General features: G+C 40.5%; 3 protein-coding genes across 3 annotated transcripts; all 3 read left to right on the plus strand.

Annotated features, from left to right (window-relative positions):
* The first annotated feature begins 494 nt into the window (after positions 1 to 494).
* On the plus strand, positions 495 to 5,745 carry crsp7 (cofactor required for Sp1 transcriptional activation, subunit 7). Its single transcript, XM_056392332.1, has 3 exons — positions 495 to 833; positions 1,881 to 1,955; positions 2,048 to 5,745. Exons 1-3 carry the CDS (start codon positions 762 to 764, stop codon positions 3,812 to 3,814), a joined length of 1,914 nt encoding a protein of 637 aa, XP_056248307.1. The 5' UTR covers positions 495 to 761; the 3' UTR covers positions 3,815 to 5,745.
* Positions 5,746 to 9,238: 3,493 nt separating this feature from the next.
* cnn2 (calponin 2) lies at positions 9,239 to 15,795 on the plus strand. Its single transcript, XM_056392282.1, has 7 exons — positions 9,239 to 9,520; positions 12,164 to 12,285; positions 12,405 to 12,471; positions 12,894 to 13,031; positions 13,128 to 13,244; positions 13,876 to 14,022; positions 14,295 to 15,795. The coding sequence occupies exons 1-7, from the start codon at positions 9,464 to 9,466 to the stop codon at positions 14,598 to 14,600; spliced, it is 954 nt and encodes a 317-aa protein (XP_056248257.1). The 5' UTR covers positions 9,239 to 9,463; the 3' UTR covers positions 14,601 to 15,795.
* Positions 15,796 to 18,664: 2,869 nt separating this feature from the next.
* On the plus strand, positions 18,665 to 21,278 carry rps15 (ribosomal protein S15). The gene is made up of 4 exons (XM_056390396.1): positions 18,665 to 18,726; positions 19,132 to 19,217; positions 19,927 to 20,161; positions 21,121 to 21,278. The coding sequence occupies exons 1-4, from the start codon at positions 18,724 to 18,726 to the stop codon at positions 21,232 to 21,234; spliced, it is 438 nt and encodes a 145-aa protein (XP_056246371.1). The 5' UTR covers positions 18,665 to 18,723; the 3' UTR covers positions 21,235 to 21,278.
* The last annotated feature ends 370 nt before the right edge of the window (positions 21,279 to 21,648 follow it).

Here is a 21,648-nt window from a genome sequence, read left to right on the forward strand (position 1 = left end):
AATAGTGTATTTTAAATGTATTACATGTAATCTTTTGCATTTTGATATCCATCCTTTGATTTGACATGTGGCTTTGGTGAAAGCTGAAATGATGAGTGTATAATTCAATTAGCCTAGTTAATTGACAGAAAATCGACCAACAACAATATTTCGTATTGAAGAATTGAAGAAGACTTAAGCCAGAAAAAATGCCAAACATTCTTTTGCTGGATCTGCTGCACGTTTCTGTTTATGTAGTTTTGAACCTTGTAAGAAATCTGAACTGGCCACTGCCCACAATTTTCTGACATATTAATAGACTCATGCTCATTATTTTTTGTGGGGGACTGTTTCAAATTCCGTTGCTCAGTTCAGTGATCTGCTGTGTAAAATTAATTTACTATGGGTCAGTAAGGCATTTAGAAAGAAGCAGTGGGGTATACCCAAGAGTGTAGGTGTACGGCAGGGATGTTTACTTGACTACGTGCAGACGTCAAAGCGCACTCACCGTATCCCAGCATGCAGCAGGAGGCCGTTGAGAGATCCAGCAGCTGGTAGTGAGTTGCTAGAGCGCCGAGCAGGCAGCAGCTAGCGGCCAACACAGCGCACACATTTCCCACTTCCATGTGAGACAAACTGAGCCGTGTACCTTACAGGCGACAGAAGAATATGCTGTTCGGACGCCTGACGTGTAACCGCAGCGGCTTTTGAGTCACCATTGTCACCCGGTTTTCATTTTGGAGGATTCCTCCCTCCATCCTCCGGATCGCACCGAACAGGCAATGACAACGGTCTCAGCAACCCCGCAGCAGATGAGGGACCGGCTGCTGCAGGCCATCGACAGTCAGAGCAATGTGAGTAACGCTAAAGCTAACAGGCTAGCTGGCGAACGTTAGCTTGTTTACCTGCACCCCAGGACACTCGACAAGGCAATTCACACAACAACTGTCAAATAACTGTGTATTGTTTGTTTTAAATATGCGTGTTTTATGTTTTGGGTGAGCACCAACATGTCCATGAAATGCGAAGAGAAGCCGAACTCTTCAGTTGACAGCTTGTAAGCTAACATAGCAGCAGTGTTGCCATGGTTAGACAGTAGTCCTGGCGTTAGCTGTATAGCATGCTAGCTGTTAGCTTAGCCCAAACACAGAAGCGACTTTAGAGTATTTCACGGCATGGACGTAAAGCATACATATTCCCTAGGAATACTCATTTTAGTATTGAATCGTCTGCTTGTTTAATCAGTTGACTAGATGATGTTTCGTTGTTGATTGTTTCACACCAAAAATTCCATGTTAACGAAGTGTGAGCGGTAGCTAGCTTACTCTTAGCTTGAAAAGCTGAAGCTACGTTGTAGGAAATAGTCGGATCCTTCCTTCTCAAGTTAGTTAAATGCTAGCGGTAGCCAATTCAGCTAACAGGTAAGTCTGCCGACACTCGCTGATTGACTTTGTCGACAGGACGAAGAAACTCGCTTAGATTAAAGTTTGTGTTTTTTTCCTAGTTTTGGCTTTTGTTCGCATGCTACACTTCTATTAAAACCTTTGCAATGAAAAAGGTTTTTGGAGTTGACACTTTTCCATCTTTACTTTTCAGCGTCGTACAGACAGACAAGCTAATGTTTCCCAGGCTAACGTGAAAGCTAACGTTAACGCGCCCCACATACACACGTTGTAGGCACGATTCAATGGCTTTCACATCAATTTGGGAGACTTGGTTAATCATGCCAGTAGTGGTCATTAACGTTGTTTTTCTTCATAAATAAAGAGTAATTGGAATTCCAATTCAACAATCACTTTTACTGTTATTTCCACAGGTAATGGTTGAGTTTAGGCTAATACCAAATATTTGCTTTGTGTGGAGGTGAAGTAATACAAAATGTTTGTATTTCCTCCCTGCAGATATGCAATATGGTGGTTGTATTGGAGGTAATTGCCTGTCTTGAAAAATATCCTATCACCAAAGAAGCACTTGAGGTAAGACAAGTAATTAAACATGAACTACTACTTCATGTAGAAAATTTGTGAGCTTTATGTGTTTCTAACTGTCACACACATTATTTATGTAGGAAACTCGACTAGGAAAGTTGATCAATGATGTCAGGAAGAAGACCAAGGATGAAGACCTTGCAAAGCGTGCTAAGAAACTCTTAAGGAACTGGCAAAAGCTGATTGAACCCGGGCCAGCTGTGGCTGCGAGTGCCCCTGGGTCTACCAATGGTAGTTCTCATCCCTGCAGAACAGATGCCTCTCCTCCTGATATTTCTGTGTCAGGGAAGGGTGTCACTGAGGTCAAAATCAGAAATGATGTTCACAACACATATTCACCAAAAGCTGAAAAATCAAGCAGTCGTAAGCGGCGGGCAGAGCACAGAGACAGTGGAGTGCACTTACCAGAAAAAATCTCCAAGATGTCTCCATATGATAACAATGTTTCACCACCACCCACCAATGGGATTGCAGGCAGTCCAGATGCCCAGCCTGATCAGGAGGTTGTTCCGTCTCCTGACAGATCTCGAATAGAGCACCTTGATAACGATAAAACCAACAGAATTCCGGTTAATGCTGTCAAGCCTCGCCCCAGCTCCCCTGGAGTGGCCAAACTACCTAGCACTTCCTCTTTGATCAAGGTTGCTGTGATGCAGCAACAGGCCAGACTGGATGAAGGAGGAGGAGGGGGCTATTATCAAGCCAAAAGTCCCCGTGGCCTCACTACCAGTCCAAGGAGCATGAAGCAAGACACAGTGACCAAGCGCTCTTCAGTATATGCACAGAAAGGAACTCCAATCCCAAGCCCTTCCTCTAGGGACTCTCCCTTGTCTTTGTCCCAGCCTGTGTCCTCTCCAGCCCAAGCATCATACGCTGACAAGCTGCCACATTCTTCTCATAGGTCCTCAATGCACTGGCCCAGTTCGTCAGAAGTCCCCTCTCATTGCCCACCACAAGACATATCTGCAACACTGGAATCCCTGTCAGTCTCCCCTTCAACCTCTCTCCCCCAACAGAACTCAGAACTACACAGACCGACATCTGAGGGAGCCATGGCTGTGTCTGATGACACAGACGGGTCAACGGCCCCTAACTCGGAGCATAAAAGGAGGAAGTACAGGTCTAGAGACTACTCTGTCAACTTAGATGGCCAGAAAATAGAGGACACGACTAAACCTGTACGGTTAAAAGAACGCAGACTAACATTTGACCCTGTGACAGGTCAGATCAAACCTCTGGTACATAAAGAACCTTCTCAAACAGAGGAAATCCCCAATCCTGAACCTTCTGAATCTAGGCAGAGAACTGAAAGCACTGTACAACAGCCCACTCCCCCAGTCCCTGCCCCGGCCCCGGCTCCAGCCCCAGCCCCCGCCCCAGCCCCAACCCCAACCCCAACTCCAACTCCAACTCCAGCCCTAGCCCCATCCTCAGCCCCAGGCCCTAGCCCTAACCCTTTCCACCAAACAAACTGGAAGGAGCTGTCCAGAAATGAAATCATCCAGTCCTACTTGAACCTTCAGAGCAATGTGCTCACCTCCTCAGGGGTCCAGGCCCCTAGTGCACACTTTTTCATGTCAGAGTATCTGAAAAGGGAAGAACAGGAGATTAAGGATTCAAGGAAGACACATGTTCTGCAGACGGACAGCTCAGTAGGGGATTTACCAGGCGTGAGCCGGGAGGTGACAGACGAGGACCTGGACAGGATACACACACAGCACTGGCCAGGGGTGAATGGTTGTTATGATACCAAGGGCACCTGGTATGATTGGACAGAGTGCATATCATTGGACCCTCATGGGGATGAAAGCAAATTGAACATCCTGCCATATGTTTGCCTAGACTGAGGGGTTTGGGACGGTTGCTGTCCTTTTCCACTCCTTTCTTTGTCTCTACAGAGACAAGATACTTTGTGATTTTGTTTGTCCACTGTGAGTTTAGCAAAAGCCAGGCCTGCTAAACTCCCCCATGCCTCTTCTTCTTTCTGTGATAATCTATTGAGATTTTGGTATAAAAAGAGTAAAGATTAAAAGAAGTAGTTGAGTTTGTAATACCAAGGGCTGTTTCTGTTTTATTTTTCAAACTGAAAGCCACAGGAATAATGAGGCCCTAGCTGCAGAGTGCTGGTACTAACACAGAAGGCCTAAAAGAGAGGGCATAATTATCCCAGACAACCAGAAATGGTGTTATGATGTGAATTCTTAATGTTCAGAATTGTACCCCTGTTTCAGGGTTATTGGGATGATACTGCCTTCTTCTTTTACCTTCTAGTTTCTAATGAGGAATTACAATCTAGTGTTAAATTTGAGGGGAAGGCTGGGGTTTAGCTGTCCTGTCCAGACCGCTATGTTGGTGCCCAGAAAAGGTGTTGATAGAGCTCATCTAGCACAGGTAGAGCTGAACATGTCCAGAGTATGAAATTCTGGAGCATATTTGGCAGTTACAAGAAGCTTTATGTGAGATATAAAGAGTAAATTATAAATTTCGTATCATGTATACATCTATTTATTTTTGACCAGTTCATCAAAACAGATGTTCAAAAACCTATAGATTTCTTTTTTTTTTTTCCTGTTTGCATCACAATGTTGTCAGCCTAATCTTCAATGTTAAAGGGGGCATACAAATGTTTTTGCATGGTCTTTCTTTAAGATTGATCAATGCATTTGGTTATTAACATTCCATACTCCACCCTTCACCCAGTTTCACTCTCTCTGTCTCATCACACAGCTCTTATATGTCCAAGTAATCTCAACTGTTGAGAAGTAAATCCTGAGAAATTATTTGGTTTCAAATGGTTCCATTAAATAGTGTGGTGCTACTTTGAAACTTCACTACAGTGAAAACTATTGCCACCCACTAATTCTCTCCCAAGCCAATCAATACTTGCATTTGAGACGAAAAAAAAAAAAAAGGAAATGTTTGAATGCTGGAACTCACTTTGTTTCCATTCCTTTAGATATTGTTTGCCTTCTGAAAATCCTTGACTTTTGTATGTTAAACAGCCTTAGTGAATGTACAGGATTGAGACCTCTTATGCACTTGTACATAAGTTGACAATTTGTTGGTCATTTCATCGCTGACTTGATTCAAGTGTGAATAGTGAGTGATCCTCCCACAAGTTACAGTTATGTGCCCGTAGTTTATTCAGACACATTTAAAGTTCTTTCAGCTGCTTTCAAGAGTCTAGAAAAAAAATTAGGACATTGTTTTGAGGTAGCATTTCCTTTGCTTCCATTTTTAAATACAGCAAACATAAAAGGGAGAGAGAAAGCTGTGTGCATCAGATATTCTTGGTATTGTTCATGTGACAACTAATACTTAATTTTGTTTTCCCTTTATACTCATCAGTCACTACCACTTTTTCTTCACAATTTGAATTAAGATAGGCTTATGCGCAGCCTTTCTTGTTGGTTTGTTTGTTTGTTCTTTCAGTCATTCATCCCTACCAATGTGCCTTGGTAAATGGTTAATCTGGATTTGCTTCCGCATAAAACACGCCTGTCTGTGGAGCTGGGTTTATGTGCGAGAATTCCAAATCCCATGATCAAAATGAAGCTGGTATATGCACCGTTTCTGTTAACTTTTTGTACACATTGATCAAGCAAGGGTGAAGCTGCAGACAATGAGAAACTGCACAACAACACAGCTGGCAATAAAGGAAAAGTGCTACAACTGGTTGATAAGAACCTGTTTTCTGGAGTTTTGACTGGGGCATCTTTATTTGTTCAGTGTTTAACATCTCTCAATTGTTTGAAAAATAAAATGATCTAAATCTTCAGCTCAGTCGACTGACTGGTGGGTCTTTTACAGTGCAATTGATCTTGAATATTTCTCCCGAAATGGAAACTTAAAGGTCAGTCTGAGCTCGGTACAGTTCTGCTTTCTGTTTTGAGCCACACTGTAGAAGTTGCTGTAATTTGTTGTACTTACCCAGTTCATCCATGTGGGGGAGCACGTTATCCATTTGCCTCTTTAGTCTGCATCAGTATGTATGATGTAAGGGGTGGGATGGTATGAGTAATTTCAGTGGGGAACAATATAATTTTTGCAAGCCCAAAGGGAATATTGAGCATCTATTTTTAAACAAAACAATCATACTTAAGATTCCCATCAGCTTCCATCTGTGGAAGCTGGGAATTGTTATCACCTCAGTTAAGAAATTGCCTTGTGTGCAAAAGTGACATTTTTATTAGCATTGTGGCCTCAACAGAGACCGCATATGGGTCCCTACATGTTTGACAGTTTGATGGACTGAGGGGGCATCACAGCTACATCACTTCCTGCCATGACTCAGTGAGCTGATGTGATCTCATATAAGTAGTCTATTAGGATGAGTAACTGGCCTCCCCTCGGGTGTATTTACTCTGACTCTGAATCAGCCCTCTGCTCACCTGTATGACGTAATTACCAGCCATATAAAAGTTGAGAAATAACAGCTGTGTTTACGACCAGACACACTGTCAGAGGAGAGACACCTGGGCTTATGTCATTATTACGTTCCCAAGATTTTACGTCCCATCTTGTCTGGTTTGAATCTGTGGAGAAGGATTGGCAATGTATCATGAAGGATTCAGACTCAGCGAACACTACGTCAGGTTGAAGTTGTGCATTTCACTGAAATCTGCTGATGTTGATATTGGACCTGCAACTGATCACCTTCATTACTGATTAATCTGCTGAACTTTGTCTTCATGAATTGATTGCTTTGTCTGTACGATCTCCCAGAGGCCAACACGATTCCTTAGGCTTTCGTTTTTCATCAATGTGAAACCCTCTCATATTCAATGTGATTTAACGCATCAAACCTCAGATTTGAGAAGCTACAACCAGCAAATGTTTCCCTCTTTTGCTTGGAAAAATGGCTGAAAAGATTAATTGATTAACTGAACAATTATCTGTATGAAAACTATTAACCACAAAAATGCTCTTCACTTTGCAGAAGATAACGACAGTAGAGCAATGAGAGCTCTGCTACTGGAGGACGTCCTCCTAAATACCTCCACGGACCCCGACTGTTTGATTTTCAGCATGAAACCTCCCAGTCAGAAGTTCCCTAACATCAGACATGCTTTGACCCATAACACCTAACTTCATTTCCAACAGAAATCAAAGTTTTGTCGCAAAGAAATCACTATAATAACTATAAAACTAAAACCTTTTTTTTTTTTTAAAGTCAGGTTTTAAGGTAACTAGCTGTATCTTTGGCCAGTTTTTATTTCAGACTCTACAAACATCAGTAGCCCTCTTTACTAGTAGCACTACTGTTCATAAGCCGACACCAGCTTCTCTGGAAACACAGCTGGGTCATGTGTCACCGTGTCTAGGCTTCCTATTAGGAAATATACGATGATGGACTTGTAAGGGTGAGTTTTAACTTGCAACATTTTAACACTTACTTTTTCTTTTTTTTTTTTTTAACAAAAAACAAAACAAAAACACGATGTACTCCTGCCTCATGATCCCCACATTTAGGTGTGAAGAGGAAAATAAAATTGAATATATTTTTTTAGATAGTTTTCCATTTAGAAGTTATGGTTCTCCATTTTTAGAAGCAGCACAAAGGCATAGACCAGTCCTGCTGTTGTGGAGCTGACTTGACAAAAGGAAGAGAAAGAAAAAAGCCCCCGAGAAGAAAGTCCCCTTTCTTTCCAACTGTCAGGTTACATTACACACGGTGACATTAATATGTACAGAAGGTAAACTGTAAACTGTTGTCTCATACTGAAATTTGGACCACCGGACATTATTCTGCAGTAGCTTTACAAATCCTGGCAAGTGAGGAGAAGTTGTGTCTGTTATCTAAAACCCGATAGCAGCGACATTACGTCACCCCAGTAGCCCATTGTGCTTAGTTTAGTTCCTCAAAACTTTTTTTTTTTTTTTTTTTTAATCGACAGTGACTCAAAAAATGCGACCATTCGTCTGGTCCACTGCACGTCTGGTATGCAGGGCGGGACCTGCGGATCACTCCCACCATTCAGGAATTTGGGAAGTTTCCTTCCATATAAGGAGTTTTTGATATCAATCGCGACCTAAGGAAGAGCAGGGGAAAGGTGGAGCTTAGGATCGATTAACGAAGAATATAACCAAAGAGTATTCAGGAAAAGCAAGAGGATGTCTGCCTGTGTACTTGTTATAGCGGGGATGAAAGGGCAGTTTAGTACATTGTAGTGACTGTTGGTTTATAGAGTCTGTAGTATAGGCTATAGGTGACTTTTAACTAAGCATATAGTGTCGCTATCCCAATATTTTGCATCACAAGGATAGTCAATATAGACAATATTCACCGATATTGAATGTGTTAGGATGAAGTAAAAGCTGTTTCTCGCCAATTTGTATTACTCGGGCTACATGAAGAGAAAGACAGATACTATTATAATAAACTTGTAATAGTAATAAAAACCAGTGAAGCTTAATGAAGGCGTCCTTTTGACATATGAATGAATCAGCCTCTAAACACAAATCCTACATGCTGTAAAAATGCATGATCACATTGAAAAAATATTAGATAGCTGTGCACAAGGCTGTCGCCAGATTGTTGGAAATACCGAGGTCATGAGTCCGTCCCCCCCTACACCCCTCACGGCTTTCATACGATTTCAACACACACCAGTGCGCGAAACCACACACCCTCATCTGAGTTTAGTTGTTGCTTTAGTTACTTCAATTCTGCAGAAATGCAGCACTTTCATCACATTCACTCCCTGAAATTGGTAGATCCCACCCACTACTTGTTCTGATGTGTCTGGCATGTGCTACTGCAAGCATCATCTCACATGTGACAAATTACACATCTTTCCGTCATGTGGATTGTGAGTGGCACATAATAACTTGTCATGTTTCATTCATTGAGTTACCTGCTCACTTAAACATCGTGTGAATTTAATTTCCCATCATGAAGGTCTAAATACAGTTAACTACACCACCAAGAATACAATTCTTGGATGAATTCAGTGGAAAGTCATTATTCATTCATATTTGGTTGGCCAAAATAAGTCAAATTTTTTGTTTCTGAAAAAATCCACTTAAAAATACCTGTCATGTATGTAAGTTTTCACTCAAAACATAGCATAAAGAAAAATAAAAGACATGACTTCTTGTGCGTCTCCTCTGAGTCCTCAGACTATCCCTCCCCTTTTGAAATGGTAAAGTAGCTTAACACTACATCGTGTTGACGCCTTGTGTTGAATATTCATTAAGATCTGTGTTTTTTTTCAGGCTCCCCTCATATAAGGGGCATTCCCCGAGCTTTCGCTCCCCTGTACTGCTCTGCTGGACTACCGGCAGTGAACTATCTTGACTCTTTAACGCATCATCTTTGATAGAAACCGTGGGAGCGCTCTAATTGGCGGCCGTAAAAGAGAAAGGAAGTATTTAGTTCTCACCGAGGTTTCATTGGAAGAGAAAGTCGAAGATAATTTAGCGCAGTTTTTATTCTTAGGTCAGTGTCTCTCTCTTTTTTATAACTCCAATAGAAAAATCACAACTCTTTGACAATGGCTGCTTTTAACAAAGGTCCTGCCTACGGATTATCTGCGGAAGTCAAAAACAAGGTATGTGTACATATTTTTTATATATCATTATAAAGTAAGTTGCATTCAACTTTTACTCCCATCATGCTCATTGTGCGTCTCTCTGAACGGCAGCAGCAAAGTCACCTGGCGTCCATTTTGATACGCGTGCCCAGGTTAAAAGGTAGCCAGAGGTGGATGAAAAGACGTCAAAAGAGAGATTTAAGTGTTTTTAAAGATTAAACAAACTTTATGATTCATACGAAACTTTCTTTGTGTGTGATTAGTTTGCAAAGTATATGTCCATCTTCGAGTTTTGCATCTTGAGAAGCTAATGTTAAGTTTCCCATGCAGGAGACTAACTTAAAACCAGACTATGGGCGTTGTCCCTCTTGGCAAAAAAAAGTCTGTCGTTGTGGCAAAATTGTTATCCCCGTTTCCAGGATTTTTTTGTTCCCTGAGTGTGCAGCTTGTTACCCGGCGTTGTGACCTGCATTAGCAGATAATGTAATTCACCCATTAGTCCCCTGCATTGGATGCAGTCCATCCTCGTTGTTGCCCTTCCCTGTTCCCTTTTTTTTTTATTGCTTCTTTGAAATAACAAGAATAGTTTCCTACTTCCCCCCTTGTGGTAAGGTGTCGTGCTGCTTCTCATACTTTAACTTTTCTTCGCTCTAAACTGCAATGCAAAATGGAAGAGAGGATTTTTTTTTTTTCTCCCTTTTCAGATTTCACCCAGTATAATCAGCCCCAGACTGAAGTCACTCAAACCAAACCAGGCTTTAAAGTAAAGCCCACTCTTTGGTAATGTGTAACTTTCTGAGTGGGGCCTTGGTGAGGAAAGCACCTTGTTTATTTGGGCCTGTCTGCACAGATCTCTGCACAGCCGGATCCACTTAAAATACCAGGGCTGATGCTGGAGATTAAGTGTGTATCACCCTGAGCTGCATAACCTTGACAACTTTCCCCCTTGTTTTTTTGTTTTTTTTAAATGTAGGGAATAAATGTGGTGCTACTGTGTAATACTGCTTCATTAGCGTGGCCAACATTTTCTCAAATGTAGTTTAAGTTGCAGCTGACCTGCTTCAGACATCTTTGGTTTTGCTCAAGTTATTTTAACTCACCGTCAACTGATTTTTTATTTTATTTTTTTTAATCTGCATTCCTTGGCTGTGCCCTTGTACAGGAGAGAAAGGGTCATGTCCCCTCCCCAAATCTCCACAGAACAACAAGTGCCGGACGTAAAGAAAAACATGCAGATTTCCCTTGTCTCTTACTAGTGGCGTCCTTGAAGGTGGGGGTTGATAGTGAGGGGGGGGTTTAAAGAGATGCTGACTTGAGTGGTATTTCCTGCCATTGCTGACGTAGCCCCCTCCGTAAAATGTGAGGCATTTAAGGATTTACTCTCCCCTTGGCTCCCCTCCCCTTTTTTTTTTTTTCCTTTTGCTTAAAAAGGTGCAGAACATTTACCGGCGAGAGTATACTGACGTTTAGACCCTGAACTTAAAGTTGAGCGGCAGCAGTACACAACTTTTTTTTCTTTTTTTTTTTTTTTTTTTTAGTCTCCACTCAGTCTGTATTCATTCATTGGCTCAACACACAGCAATCCTGCTCCCTCGCTGCTTCATTCAGCTCTTTTATCCGAGCACTGTGGACTGAATTCCTTGTGTTCAGCTTGTCTCTGCAAATTACATCTGTCAAATTCTTTGTGGGCAATTAAAATAGCCAATATTGTTTTTTAATGTGGGGATAACGAAAAGAAGGAAACATAATTAGAAGATAGAAATTCCTTAAGAGTGCAACCAGCTGTGAGCAGAGTGTGGCCAACTTCTATGTATATGGTAGGTTGAGCTCTGCGGTTCAGTTTCTCGTTGCCCTCTGGGAACAGAGGGAGATTGTTAGCTGGTTGATAGTTTGCACGCAGCCCATTCGACAGCCCATTCAACACCTCATCCTATACCGGAGGAGAAGAAATGTTTGCCTCTGTTCTTCTCATTTCTGCTCCCCAGTGTGCCACTCAACAGAGTGGACTGTTGTTTACGTGACCATACTGCAATGCTCTTCCTGAATGGTCTTTTTCAGAGTCGGCGTAGCACGTTTCTTACACTTATGTCACCAATCCAAACAAGCTTATACATCAAAGTAACACCTCAACAGTGGCACCCTCACCAGAGAGTCAATCTTTGTGCAATGTTAAGCCCCTTAAAAGTCACCCTCCCTCCCTTTTTTCAGTCGCTGCCTTCCTGTGCAGAATTTAGCAGTTTACCAAACAGGATATCCTTGTGTGTGTGTGTGTATGGTAGGGCATGTCAGTGTCACCTTTCTTTTATGAGGGCTAAACAAGACAACAACACCTCTGTAGACATAGCTTACTACACTGAGGCACAGTGAAATTCAGGGGTGAACATGAAACATGAGTTCATGCAGTCATAACACCTTCGGGACAAATGTTAACATGTTATGTTGTTATGTTATATGATGTACAGCTTAGTTCTCTGTGTCTTTGTGTAATTCTTATAAATCTTAAGTCGCATGTGTGTGTGAGCGGGAGGTCAACGTGGGCAGGGAGGAACAAAAAGAGATAATGACAAACTATCAATGCATTTACTGTTTAACAGATGAGCTACTGGCTATCGTGGTTACTCATGAGACACATGTGACCCTTTTACATCTCTGTCCAACCAGATTGCACAGAAGTATGACCCTCAAAAGGAAGAGGAACTGAGGATCTGGATTGAAGACATCACTGGTTCCTCCATTGGCCCAGACTTCCAGAAAGGCCTGAAGAATGGAGTCATTCTGTGCGAGTAAGCAGAGATCGTCGATCGTCCATGACACTGCGACACCAGGGCCTTGATCGTTTGTCTTCCTGTTTACAGTGTTTTGGAAAAACTGAATGGTTTTTCTCTCTGCTTTTCTGTCACAGACTCATCAACAAACTTCAACCAGGCTCAGTGAAAAAGATCAACCAGTCTGCCCTGAACTGGCATCAGGTGTGTTAGTTTGTGACCTTCTTTTTAACAAGTTGAAGGTGTGGTGGAGCCGTGCTAATAATTGCCTCCTAATGACATCAGTTACATACATATATAAATGGTCAACAGATAGCTCCCTGTGCTCTTGTATTGTGCTTTAAATGTTCGGATGTCAGCACACTGAATCATGCTAGGTCATGGTTATACTTGCCTGTTGGCAGTGATGTAAGCATCTTTTCAGACTGGATTCTTCACTGAGGTGTAACCAGTCAGTGTAAACCAGCTCCACATTTCAGACTACAAACTGTTTTTACACCTAAACGACTGCATCTTATTAATAAGGAAAAGAAGATGGTTGTGCAAACAGAAATAATTGCACAAATGTCATTACGAATCCTGCACGAACACTGTTGCTGATCTTGTTTAAACTGGTGTGGTTTTAGCTGGAGAACCTGACGAACTTCATCAAAGCCATCACGTCATACGGCCTGAAACCTCACGATATCTTCGAGGCAAACGACCTGTTTGAGAGTGGAAACATGACCCAGGTCCAGACAACGCTGCTGGCACTGGCTAGCATGGTGAGTCTTAAAAAAATAAAAAGAAAATATGCATGTTTATGACTGCACTTCTTGAAATCCACAATGACAACCTTCTACACTTTATTTCCTCTTAAGGCCAAGACCAAGGGCTGCCAGTCACGGGTGGACATCGGGGTGAAGTACGCTGACAAGCAGGAGAGGCTGTTTGATGAGGAGAAGATGAAGGCGGGACAGTGCGTCATTGGCCTACAGGTATGGTTTGATCGGAGACTCCTGGATGAGCAGCAGGTCTGTCAGTGATACTTAGTCTATTGAAGACAATAATCCAGTGGGACAGAACAAAATTTTCCCAATTTTGTCAATAAAGGAAAAGAGTATTGGACTATGAAATGACGCTCCACTATATCTTATTGATATCCTTTGCCTGTGCCTGACGGAGGTGAGGCACATGCCCTGGAAAGCTGAACACACGACTGCATGTGGCGAAACTACTGCGAAACCAGACTTCATGATCTCATGTCAAGCCTAGCATACTTCGGCATAAGAGCTGCTCATTGTTACGGGCTCTTAAGCCTCTTGCTTGTTATTGTTTCTGCCAACAACAAAGATGTCAAGTAAAAATGAGGGCTACCTATGCAGTGGGGAAAGGTTACAATAGAGCTTTCTGTTTATAACAAGTGACTGAAACTTAAAAAGTTTTTGTTTCCCTAAAATACAATGGTATTATGCAACATTTTATCGCTGTTTGTTGTGTAAGTGCAGCAAGTTGGTATAAAGCACTCTTGTTTTGCAAGTCTTGTATGTTTTTTTTTTTTTTAAATTAAACAATTTTTTTTTTTTTAACTGATATATTGTGGTGTTTTTTTTCTTTTCTTTTCTTTAGATGGGGACCAACAAGTGTGCCAGTCAGGCAGGTATGAATGCATATGGCACCAGGAGGCACTTATATAACCACAAAGCTCAAATCCAGCCCCCCATGGACAACACAACCATCAGTCTGCAAATGGGAACCAACAAGGGGGCGAGCCAGGTACTCCAACATATTCCCAACTTCTCATAAATTCTGTATTATAGCACTGCAGTGGAAATAAGCCTCAGGGCCTCACTCATTTCCTGTCCCCTCACTGCTGTAAGCTTGTGTCATGTTTAGACTTGTAGACAGCTCTACAATCTGGATTGTCTACACCGAGTCAAAAACTGGGTTCAGTGAAATCAGGACTTTGTTTGAAGGAAACACAATTGTTATGTAAATATTATAATGTCATAAAATTCTCATTTCCTTGTTCCCTATCTCTACTACAGGCTGGGATGACGGCTCCAGGTACAAGGCGTGCCATTTACGACCAGAAACTGGGCACAGACAAGTGTGACAACAGCACCATGTCCCTGCAGATGGGCTACAGCCAGGGAGCCAACCAGAGCGGCCAGAACTTCGGCCTGGGGAGGCAGATCTATGACGCCAAGTACTGTCCTAAAGCCGGAGAGGTCGCAGGTGATCAAAACGGGGCAGGGGGCGTCCGCGACTACATCCCAGATTACCAAGACGAGGGTTACCAAGGTTACCAGGAAGAAGAGCAGGTGTACCAAGAAGACGGGACGGATTACTAGACGGAAGGAGAGAGCTGAGGAAGGGAAATGACGAGGCGTGTTCCTCGAGGCGGGCGGCTTATTTTTATATCCATAGGATGTTGTTCCTTTTTTTAGGTCTCATCCTTTTTAGTATTGTATTGAATTGTTTTCTTAGCCCTATTTGTGCAAGACCAATGTTACACATATCATGAACTGTATTTCGGAATCTTTTTTTACTTTTTTTTTTTTTTTTTAATATTTAAAGTGACCACAAAAGCCAATCCCTTTGGCTTTGCTAGTTTTCTATCCCAGGGATTTTGTTTTTATGTGCCAAAGCCCCCTTTTTTCCCCTAATGGTTTTTGCTGAGTCATTAGTTGCATTAAGGGAGATCCCTAGGTTTTTTTTTTTATTTTTAATTTTATTTTTTAAGGGCAATATGAAATTAAAAGTGAAACATTAGGGACTTTTTAAAAAGAAACTTTTTTTTTTTTTTTTTTTTTTTTTTACGGTTTGTAGGAAACGCATGTTATTTCTATCAAGACACCCATGCTTGTGCTTATCTATAATAGTTATAACATCTGTGTAAACAACATCAAGTTATTTCTGTAATTCCTGTGAATGAGAATGTACATTTGTTTGTGTTTGTTACTTCTTCAGTATCTCCTTCAGTATTGGTCATTCACACATGCAGTAGAAAACCTTTTTAGGTTGTTCAGACAGATGAGGGAACAAAATCAATTTACTTTTTCGAACAAACCAGTCTTATCATCTTATATTTTGTCTGTTCTCTCACTCATTTCAGTTTTTTCTTTTTTTAATGGAGGAAATATTTCCTTTGTTTGCATAACCAGTCCAACTGGAGTTGAGCTTGTTTTCTTTGGATTAGAGAGAGAGAGCGAGAGAGAGAGAGAGAGGGAGAGGAGTGGGGAGTGGACAAAATAAGACTCAAGTGAAGTTTTGAACATTCCAAGCAAGAATACTGGATTCTTTTCTTGTCAGTAATGTTTAAGTGAATCAATCTTAATATTGGTTGATATGTGAACCAATCATGATTATATTTGATCATTAAGATTATTATTTATGCTTATTTGTGATTTGAATGGGGGCTACTTTGTACCTTGACTCTGAATAACATTTTGTATTGGACTATTGGTTTTTCCTCTGGAATAATTTTTATGCCAATGGAAAACTTTTTTTTTGTGATCTTTATGTAATAAAGATGTGTATTCATTATCTGGTGTCCGTTTGATTTGTAAAAAGACTGATGTAATGTGTGGAACAAAGGATAGGCCTGTGACTTAGTCTGCAGTGATGTAGAATCAAATTAAAATAAAAACTGATTAGATTATTTGAAAAGTACTTTTCATACACATGACAGAGCTCGAAGTGCCTGACAAATATAAAAGGACAATTGTCGGGTGTTCAGTGAAAAAGATAATGAACAGATATTTGTCACTAGCTGCATAGAGGCTTATTTATCAAGTCTTTAGAAAATACTTAAGGAGGGTCAATGAAACCGTAGCTCTGCATGCAGTGCTGGAGTGGTACTATTACTACACACTATTGTATAATGCTGCAAGTCACCCATACAAAACAAACGTGTGTTTTCAAAGGTCCTGTTCACTTGAAATACATTCTCTGCATTCAAGAAAAGTCTTTAGATCCCTTCAGTTTTTCTTCACATTTTGTTATCTTGCAGCTTTATGCTAAAATCAAAGAAGGATTTCTGGAGCTCAAGCCGAGTGACCATCAAGTTCTTGGTCACATCTCATACCAGGGCCCTTCTGCCCTGATCGCTCAGTTTACGCTCTGGGTAAGAGTCCTGGTTGTTCGAAAGTTCTACCATTAAAGCATTAAGGAGACCACTGTGCTCCTGGGAAGCTTCAATGTATCTTTCCCCAGATCTGTACATCGACAGGCAGTTCCTTCCTCCTCATGGTCAAGAGAAATGGGAAGCACCTGAGCCAAATTGCACATGTCTAAATACTAATGTCAATGTGATATTGTAGTTTTTCCTTTTAATACAATTTGGAAAAATGTCTAAAATGCTGTTTTTCAGTTTGTCATTATGGGGTATTGAGTGTAGATTGATGAGGTTGAAATGCTGAATTTAAACAATTTTAGCAAAAGACTGCAACATAACAAAATGTGAAAAAAGTGCATAGAATGCACCGTATAAAACATTTTCTGGTATGCAGATAGTTTTGGTTGTATTTTTGTTCAGGTTTTGAGACTGCTCCCTGCCATCCAAACATTGATGGTGAATGGCTTTAATTTGTGGAACTCCGAGCAATGAAAATGTCCATATATAATCTTCAATATCAACATTTGTTTTAAAAGTAAATGAATTAAGTCTTCATTATCGTGTTGTGAAAAAGTGCCCAGCCAGCATGAGCAAATTAGTTAAAGCCACATCCTGAATGTAGAGTACACATTTTCAAACAACACTACAGAGCCAAAAAATAAAGGAAGTCAGATTAAATTAATCTCTATTAATCAGATTATCAGCCATTGACATCTAAAGCAACAATAATAGATCACAGACAAAAACGAGGACTATATCATTTTAACACTGGTGAAATTAGAATAAATACTAATTCAATTGTCCATGTTGACTTTCACTCTTGTGTTCGGGTGGAGGCAGATATATCTAAACCTGGGTAAATAAAACCGAAGCTGACTGAGTGATTAGACACCAACAGAGGAAGTGGAAATAACTGCATGTGTTTTTGTAATTGGGTGAAAGGGTGGCTACTGCACAGTATAAATTCTTTAAAGCAAATTATATTGAAACCCTTTAGTTGTAGCGATGGAAAAAAAGAAAAACTCCATAACATAAGTCCAAGTCAAATTTTCAAACATTAACTGTGTTGGATATCTCAAAAATATTTACATAGAAGTACATCTATTCATTAAGTGCAAGAGAGATCAGGTAAAGAAGTGCAACAAACGGGCATATTAAATATTAGTTGGGCATGTTTGGGTGGTGAAATATTCTTGACTTAAACAAGGATAAAACTGAGGACCTTGTCATCATTGGTCCTGAAAGAGGACATTGAATAAATGTGTTAAAAGTAAAATGTTTATCTGAAAATGAGATGGTGTCTAAAAATACTCAAGTAAAGTCCCATACTTTAGTAAATGTAGATTGAATCACATTTAGAATTTTATTTTTTATTATATTTTATTTTCGGTAAATGTAATAAAGTATTATCAGCGATATGGTCTTAAAGTATCAAAGGTACTCATTCTCCACAAAAGTGGCCGCTGTGACTGATAATTTTTTATGTATGACATTATTACATTGTTAATACTGAGGCATATTTCTGTAGGCCTAAGCACCATTTTACTGTTGTAGCTGGTGGAGATTGTTTATATAAAGTTAGGCAGTTTAGTGCAGTGGTAACAAGATAAAACTAATTCGTATAACAGTGATATATTGGAGATTTTTTCACATCTTTCAGCCTCAAACTGTTCTTTAAATGAAACCATGTGAAATGTGAGACTTTGGTGAAGCTGGTAACAACTCACAGAGATACAGTGCGAGAAACGAAAGAAGGCGCCCAACTAGACACTGCTTTTTTGTAAGGGGTTCCCCACTGGTTTGATCTTAAACACTATTGTATTTTATGATCTTTTCAGATGTTTGTAAAATCTTAATCTGGAAAAAAAAAAAAAACTAGAAAAGTGACAGTTAAAAGAAGAAGATTTTCCCCTAAAATGTATTGGATTAGAAGATGCACCAAATGGAAATACTGGAGTGCAAGTACCTCAAAACTGTAATTAAGTTAGTACCTGAGTAAATGTGGTTACCTTTGAGACTTTTATTAGCTAGAGCTACATCTGTGTTAAAAACCAAATAAACAAATCAATAACATGTTTTTTCCTGTTTAGTTTTTGCTCTGTAACTGTCTTTTCTCCTCCTCATATACCGAAGAAAGAATGGACTAAACAGTGATGCACAGAAACGATAATGAAAACGGGACACGTTGGTAGAAACTTGACACTAATCAGAAACCGCAGTAATGGTACAACTGCGCCATCTGCTGTTCACAAAGAGAACTGACGCCGGAAGACACCACCGGATGTTTGCTTCAAATCGCGCGATATCAGGCCTGACGAGACTTGTAGCCGTTCTTTTCCCCCGGAACATCAGGCAAGATGGTAGGTCCTTTACTGATTCCGAAGCTTGTCAAAACATAATCTATATGCATCTGAGCTCTAGAGTAAACAATTAAGATAGCTGGCTATGCCATCTGACACTTCCACACGTTCACTGACCATTACGCAGGAAATCGTTGCCCAAAATGTCAGATAAATCTATGTTTGTAGGCTGTGTATTAGCCTGAGCTATGGCCATCTGTGGCTAAGCTAACCCGGTGGTTCTACACAGTCTGAACTACTAGTTAAACATGACCTGTCTCTATAATGTTCCTGCAGTGCTCAAGCGAGAGTTAATAAAACTTTCTGTGAATTAATATCGTCACTGAAGGAAGGCATTTGCGCTATATTGTGAATGCTAACTGTGTATGCTACGTACTGACCGGGAACCATGTCTGTCTTTTCCAGGCGGATACCGAGATCAAGAAGAAGCGTACCTTCAGGAAGTTCACCTACAGAGGTGTGGACCTGGACCAGCTGCTGGACATGTCCTAGTAAGTGACACTGCTGTCGCTGCATGTTGGCCAGCTTCAGTGCCACAGTCTCACTGGTTAGAAACTGAGGTTTTGCTTCATATAAGTGGTGTGAAGCTTTAGCGTGTTTCAGAATCACACTGACTGCACACAAACTGCAAAAACCTGCATGTACTCAGTTTTGGCTTAAGGGCCTTGACATATCTGTGTGTCCATAAATCTAAAATCTGAAATTCAGGTCCTTCAACTGTTGGCATCTAGTAATTCTTTTTTTCTTTTTGCTAGTGAATTATAGTAAATCTGATTGTCTTGACAGAAGTGGCGTTTATCGGTAGTGAAACAGACTTTTTTCCTGACATTGATCATATAACTTTCCCTTAATGTTAAGTGACCTTGCTGTCCATGTTTTGAAGTTGAATAAAACGGATCTGCAAGTCTGCCATTGATGGCTAGAGACCACACTGAAACTGGAAATGCTTTGGCAGATTTGTCTGGGCACTTGTGATTGCACTCTTTTATTGTTACACATTTGGCTGTCTTTGTATTCTCCCTTTCCTGTTGTCTATTCAAGTGTAGCTCACAGAGATGAGAGGTTTTTTGCATACACAGCATTTCTCAGTCAACAACTGCCTCTGAGCTGTGCTCTGTCTGCATTTGACCAGCAACTAAAATTTTGGTTTAAAGGTGATCAGGGATTTCATAGTCATCACTGTCCTCTCTCCCCCTACAGTGAGCAGCTGATGCAGCTGTACTGCGCCCGCCAGAGGAGGAGGCTGAACCGTGGTCTGCGCCGCAAGCAGCAGTCCCTCCTGAAGCGCCTGCGCAAGGCAAAGAAAGAGGCTCCCCCCATGGAGAAACCCGAGGTGGTAAAGACCCACCTGAGGGACATGGTCATCCTGCCTGAGATGGTCGGGTCCATGGTTGGCGTGTACAACGGCAAGACCTTCAACCAGGTTGAAATCAAGGTGAGGTGCTGTCAGTCCAGGTTTTGAAACCTGGGCCTATATGAACCACCACATATACTACTTTTGTCATGTCGAAGAAAGCATGTCACACAGTGACATTAGTGTTAAAACATAATGGGTATTGTCCCTAGAAAAGGGGTCAGGTCAAATTTGTTTCAAATGAAGCATATAATGATCCAGGCAATGTGGGTTCTTATATTTGATCCACTGTGCACTAAGAAGTCTAAGCTATAATACTTACTCATTTGCAGGAGTTAAATTGTGATTCCTATTTACTTGAAATATTTTTGCAAATTTATATAAGTTGTCCTTGTCTTTTGCTTTCATTCTCATGTAAATTTCCTCAATCATCCCTCCCTCTCAGTCATAATTGCTCCACTAGAAAAAATGTCAGATTTCCCTGTCTACAACAACAACAAGCTTAAAACTTTGATGTCAGAACTACAGTACGCAGAACATTCAAGGCCATGAAATAGACAAGTGACAGCACAATGGTTTTGTTATTCAATATAAATGCAGGATGCTGCAGAATAATGGAAATGCTGCTATAAAGGTAACCTAAAGGAACATGCAGGCTAACAAAGCTAGTGTAAGCCACTTCTTAGATGCATTGATCCATACTCTTAGTGACCTCTAGCTTTAAGTGTACACTGAATAAATCCTGCCTAAATTGTACAGGACCACAGAGAATCTTGTCATAAACCTCAGTACATTATTAGCAGCTACTAAATCACAACTGTTTCATGGCTTTAAGTTTGGTTTATATGCAAGGTCACGCAATGTCTTTTTAAAAAAAAAAAAAAAAAAGTTTTTTAAAGTTTGGACTTTAGTTTTGAATGTCATTTCCATAAGTTAATAACCACTACCATCTCCTACTTGAGTGTTCTGTACCGTTTTTGTTTACAGACTGAAAGATGTGTGTCTTGTTACTAACATAATGCTGTTTTTCCTCTCCCCAGCCTGAGATGTGTGGTCACTACTTGGGCGAGTTCTCCATCACCTACAAACCAGTCAAGCACGGTCGCCCCGGTATTGGAGCCACACACTCTTCTCGGTTCATTCCTCTGAAGTAGAATGGCTATATTCTTTGTATAAATAAAAAAAACTGGGTGCTCCACTTGACTTGTCTGCTTTGCTTTCTTCTGCATATTGTTTCAAGAATGAAGATGAAATGCTTGTTTACAGGTAGCTTACAGCTTAAGTTTTCAACATTTTTTAGATCTTTTAATAAATAACGTGGGTGTCTTCAAAATAACGAAGAATTCACATAATGGGTTGTGCTTTGTATGTGTTAGGAGTTGTAATTTGAGCTGGAAAACCAGAGTAATTACAATTCAGCAAAATTGTTTAATCTCTGTCATTAACAAAGACTCTAAACATTTAGTTTTGAATTAAAAGTGTGGTCCAGATTCATGCTAGTGGATTTTAATACATTGATTTGACTGGAAAATAATTGAAATCTAGTTACGTTGGGTAATGTATAGAAA

This window comes from Seriola aureovittata, chromosome 12, assembly GCF_021018895.1.
Source record: "Seriola aureovittata isolate HTS-2021-v1 ecotype China chromosome 12, ASM2101889v1, whole genome shotgun sequence".
Lineage (NCBI taxonomy): Eukaryota > Metazoa > Chordata > Actinopteri > Carangiformes > Carangidae > Seriola > Seriola aureovittata.